General features: G+C 44.9%; 1 protein-coding gene across 1 annotated transcript in view; it reads left to right on the top strand.

Moving 5' to 3' along the window:
- Nucleotides 1–5,071: 5,071 nt before the first annotated feature.
- The window catches only part of FAM110C (family with sequence similarity 110, member C), a 2,104-nt gene continuing 1,486 nt past the window's right edge, over nt 5,072–5,689 (top strand). The window contains exon 1 of the mRNA XM_009333265.1: nt 5,072–5,472. Within this exon, the coding sequence (XP_009331540.1) occupies nt 5,072–5,472 (401 nt within the window). The remainder of the gene's footprint in view (nt 5,473–5,689) is intronic.

Raw genomic sequence — 5,689 nt, 5'->3', positions numbered from 1 at the left:
AGGGATCTGTACAGCTTTAAATTTAGCTTTAGATTAGGTGAAAGGGCTTTTCCACAACCAAAGCTAGCTATATACGAGACTAGGCTAACGGTACTTCCCCAGAGGAAAACTCTGTGGATAAATATGGTGATGAGCGAGGGGGACTGCAGTAATGCTGCCTATAAATGCATAAAGTTCTTAAAGAAGCGCCCTGACCCATCCCTGTGTTGGGTGAAGTGACCGTGTATGAGCTTGGTTGGTTTGTAAAGGGTTTTGCAAGCACTGAGGGATGCAGTTTTACAACTGCAAGCTATGACTGTGGTTACAGGGGAAGACTGTGGGAACGTTTATCCAACTTATACACGACAGAAGCAACAGTAAGAACCTTCTACTGAGTGCAAAGTTTATTTTCACACGTAACATACATTCATTCACAAAGGATTTCAATTCAGAATTCAAAGGATCCCTTTCTGGATCAAGCAGAGTTGTTCTGGGAGTTAACTCATTTATTTCCTCTGCAGCGTCATAGCTGTATTTTACTGTGAAAACTCTGACTCTTCCCCATCCTTTTATACATTATTCAATGTATTCGATCCCTCAGACATCATGTTAAATAGATCAGTCTTTTTAAATCAAAATATTCAATCTCAATATTTTAACACACACTTAAATATGTTAGGTACCAAACTCAGGTTGGATTTTTTTAGGCATGTCAGAGGTGTATGGAAAAAGGAGTTAGTGTAGGCTCAGATATACTGCAGGGACAAAAGGGCATAAGAGGGGAAAGGAGCTTGCCATGGTTTGCACCTTCTCCATCGGCACTGCCTGGTGTAACGCATGTTGCATTTGTCCTCCCTTTCATCTCTTGCTCTCATTGTGTTATTTCATCACTTTTCTTCTGCTCTTTGTTCTAATAAGGCTCCCCATATGTTGACATGAATCACTGTGATGTAAATTACACAGCCCTGTTGAGATCCATGATGGTTCTTCAACGTGGAAAGTAGTGCACCTGGGGTTTCCAAAATAATTCTACTAAAAAATAAAGGCCACTGATGACAATTGTGAAAAAGCTGGATTGATTTTAGGAGGAAGATGTTTTCTGACTAAGATGCTAAGCTGTTTAATGAAGTAAACAACCCGGAATTACGGGGGTGGGAAAGGATGCTAAGCAGTCTGGCAGTGGTGGGAGAGGCTAAAAGAGGACATAGAAGTGATGCGGGTCTGCCTCTACCAAAATCTTTGCCGTACATTGCTCAAGCCCTGAGTCTTCAAATTCTGCCTGAAGATGTGCAGGTGTGCATATATCTTCTGTTGTATGAACCAGAGGGTGAATCATGACCCTCACCGATTTCATGTCGAAGGGCCTGAAATTCCCCCACTGGAGACAGCTGGTTTGAAACTGTTCATTTCCACTTTGTGGCTGCTATACGTCACCCAAATGCAGCAAACAGGACACCCAGTGGCACCACTCAGTATGTCACAGTGGGCACGAACCACCCTCTGATCCGGGCTGCTCCTGCTGTTCGGGCAACACCCGAGCCCAGCACCAAGAGCTGCTATGGGGGAGAGACCTCAGTCCTGGGACGCAGCTGTGTTGGGGGCCTCCAAAATGGGAGCGCCCAATTTCTGCTAGGGCTTGAGCTCCCCCTTCTCCTCTCTTCTCCTTACCTTTTACCTCCCACTGCCAATGCTTCATTTTTGCCCTTTGACCACTATAAATCAAAGGAGTGTCACTGACACTGGGAATGAGGTAGGAGCAGTAGACAGCAATGACCAAAGCTTTGCACACATTAATCTTTTTACCTGCAGTCACGCTGCAGCAGCTCTCATTTACTGGCTTTCCAGCCTCCAGCAGCAGGAGAATGTGCCCGGGACACATCTCTTATTAATACAAACAGAGTGAGACGTGGTTTGTCTTACCCCACGTAAAATTCAACTGCTTTGTATTTAGCAATGTTTAAATGCCAGCTGACTCAGAGGTGTTTTGTAAAACTCCCCTTCCGTGGGAAAACTCATGGTGTCAGCTAAGGCTTACTGTGTGCAGGATTTGTTTCTCTTACCTTTGCCTAATGCATTGATGCCAGAGAGAGACTGATGCCAGCTGACAGGCTGAGGGATAGGTGCTGCTGTGCCCATTTTTATTTCCATTTTATTGTCTGCAAGCCTGTGCTGGGCCAAGGGCAAAGCTGGTTTGCTTGGGGCTCTCATAATACACTGTATTTCACTCTGCTTTCCAGAAAGAAGAAATGCAATGGCTCTCTCTTCTTTGAACGTTGTAAGAGTGTATCCATTAATATAAGAGCTAATTCCAAGATATATAAATACAAATATTTCAAATAACATAAACATATTTTAAACTTAAACGTATTTAAGTTCTTAAATATATGACCTAAATATATTTACAATATCACATAACTGTGCAGCTGCTATATAAATGTACCTTATCAAAGGGGAGACAAAGTTGAAAAAATTTGTTGCTCACAATGTTTTCTGACCCTGGGAAGACTCTTCTCCCACTTTGAATGTCATTGTCATCACCAAGGATTCGCAGGGAGAAGTGTCTCACATATCAAGAAAGTCAGCTGAAAAGAGCTGTTGTGATTTTTCATGAGAAATTTCTTGTGACATGCACTTTGTGGAAAATCAAAACTCACATTTTCCTTTGTCGGTGAGAGGGGGAGGAAATTGGTTGAAAATGAAAAATGTTCCATCAAAAGTGTCCACGTTTGTCTTTCAGGCATGCCTTCAAAACCTAGGAAATTTTAAGTGAAAGGAAAATGCCTCCTTTTTTTTTTTTGTTTAAAAACCTTTTTTTTATCCAAAACAATCAATATTTTTCAATTGTTTTTGTATATCAACTCTAAGCGCAAAGCTACTGTCCAGTGACAAAACTACATAATATCTGCTCTTGCTCGTGGCTTTTGCATGTGGCAAGGAGTGAATGAACAGCTTTGATAAAGAAATGAATTGGAGTTGCTTAATAAGACCACTCTTACTGATACTCATGTATATTCATTCTTCTCATTATTTCCAATGAATGCAAACAAATCATGTCTGAGATTTTTTTGTAAGTTCTTAAAGCTTAGAGATACAAGGTACAAGAAGTTGGAACAAACACAAATTAAAATGCATGGAGGAATATGAATATATATTGTTACATTATACAGTGTCATAGAACTCCAAGAAAAAAGTTGAAGGAAAAAATTAAGACAAATTTGTCAATATGGGCATGGTCTGAGAGCCTTAATCTCATGACTAAATCCATCATATCTATTGGCTTATTGCTAAGATTCATTGTCAGAAGAAATTAACCTTCTCTATAAGCCCAGCCTTCCATGAAGCATTTAAATATGTAATGATATTAACTACACTCCTACACATCTGTGTATGAGCTGCTTTAACAGGGAAGGGCTCCCTGGTATTTAACTGTGCTTATACTTTTATTACTATCTCTCAGTTTTTGAGGACATTAATTTTTAGGTAAGCAAAATGTGAACCAGCTCTACTTGTACACCTGTAGGAGGAAAAAAGTTCTTTCTCAAAAAATATGCCCATTCTACATATCCACAAGAATTTCACTCTAAGGGATCTCAAAGTATGTCACAAGCTTCAGTCCTGATTCAGGCAAGCACCCCATCTGGGATCCTTGCTGCCAACAGGCAGAAGCATGTGTTAAGGGGCTTCTGGAGTTCAGACCTACATGTCCAGGAACAAAGAGGATGTAAAATTAAGGGGCAAACCAGCGGTAGAACCATGTTGGCAAGAGAATATTTCTGTTCTGTGTTTTTCTAAGCAGGTCTTCACTGAAGAGCTAGCCCAAACTCTTATCCCAGGGTTGCTCTTAACCCTTCCCTTGTTACAGTGAGAACCTCTCACCCAAGTCTGCTGGGCTTATCCAGGGCAGGAGGCTAAAATGTGGCCAATACTTTCAGCATGACGGGAGACTCTGGTTTGCACTGAGGGCAAAGACTGAATCACTCCATGCTCGTAACACTCAAAAATGAGCATACAGTGCCCTGCAATGTGTTTGGGAAGCTGGACCATGTTTTCCATGGTCCCTTGGGCAATAACCCAAGGTTATTAAAACCCAGTGGTTTTAAACTAAAAGAGAATGGAAACATTCAAGGTCAGGCTGGATGGGGCTCTGAGCAGCCTGATCTAGTTGAAGATGTCCCTGCTCATTGCAGGCAGGGTTGGACTAGATGACCTTTAAAGGTCCCTTCCAACCCAAACCATTCTATGACTCTATGATTCTATGAACCATAGCAAGGTCCCGATAGCACACAGAAACCATGGAAATACCCCCACAAAAGGCAGGCACGTGCCCAGAGTGGTGCGGCTCCACTGAGAACCCAGCTGTTCAGGTCATACTTCAGTACTTTGTACTCTCTTATGCCTGAAGGAGGATAACGTTGGTGCCACTCACATGGCTCAACCCTTTGGTGATGACACAGCATCTGGGTGCAGCCATCATAGCAGGGCTCAGTCTGGGCAGCCCCACTCTTGGCAGGGGGTGTAAGCACAAAAGCTGTTGCTTTCCCACTCCAAAGCAAAGCAGCTCCATGCACCAGAGGTGCCCAGGCCCCCACCACCTGCTCCCAGGGGGTGGAGAGGGATGCGTACCCAACATTTGACCTACACTTTCTCGACACTAGTGATGCCTAGTATGTTTTTTCTCCAGCCACACAGCTATGAGCAAATTGTTCCTGCTGGCAAAGTGGTGTACCCTGAAACTTCGTAAGGAGGACAGGGAGGCCCGTAGCCCATCTCCCCCTTTGTAAACTTCTTTGCCACAATTTAGTGATTGTAAAGATCAAGTATGAGTCAATCACCAAAAAAGCATTCTGATAATTATAATTCCACAGAAGTAATAGACAAATTAAAAAAAAAAAACCAACCATGCGCAAAAAACCTTGCAGATAGAAACTGGCTTTTGCTTTCTATGTAAGGAGAAAAGTTATCTATAATTCAGATGCACCACAGAGGAGGTGCATCTCACATGAGATCGTGAGTAAAAGTTGGATGCTCAGACTGCCCCAGGTGATTACCTATGACTTACATGTCCAATTTTCAGGTGTTTCAATTACAGCCAATGGCTCTGTCCTGCCTGTTCAGAACTGCCAGCCGCAGACGGGAATTCTGCCCCTCTGGAAATCTGCCCTGTGTTTCTGAAGGGCAAAGATTTCTAATACGCAATTCAGATTTATGCCGTTCCACGACACTTTACACGTGCTCCGCCGCAGCACAGCTGTGGGCCACGAACAAACGTCTTCCTGGTGTGGCCGGTGCCCCGGGAAGGGTCGGGTGCTGCTGGCAGCAGCTGGAGGCACAGCGGCTGCTCTCTACCCAGGGTGCCCGCAGCGGTGAGCACTCCGTGGGCCTCAGCCGCCCCGCGCCGCGCTCCCCCGCTGGACGTCGGAAGCCCCAGCCGCCTCCTTTCCCAAAAATTACCACGGCAGAAATGCTTTTTAGCACAGCACCCGGTTCGCCCAGGTACTTAAAACCTGCGGGGCACTGCGTCCTGCAGAGGCTGCTAAGGGCGAGGCGGGAGGTGCTGGCCCCCCAGGGAAGGATGCGCTGCGGTCTGCCGGATCGGGCCCTAAATCAGCGCCCTGTCCCCAGGAGGTGGCCCGGGAGAAGGTGCTTCAGAGGGGAGCAAGCGCTCGGAGTACGCCGGGGCCGGTGCGGGCGCCCTGCGCTCCCCCCTGCA

The sequence above is a fragment of the Pygoscelis adeliae genome, unplaced genomic scaffold (assembly GCF_000699105.1).
Source record: "Pygoscelis adeliae isolate BGI_AS28 unplaced genomic scaffold, ASM69910v1 Scaffold57, whole genome shotgun sequence".
Classification (NCBI taxonomy): Eukaryota; Metazoa; Chordata; class Aves; order Sphenisciformes; family Spheniscidae; genus Pygoscelis; species Pygoscelis adeliae.
The sequence above is the reverse complement of the archived record's forward strand: the minus strand, read 5'-3'. Positions and strand labels throughout refer to the sequence as shown.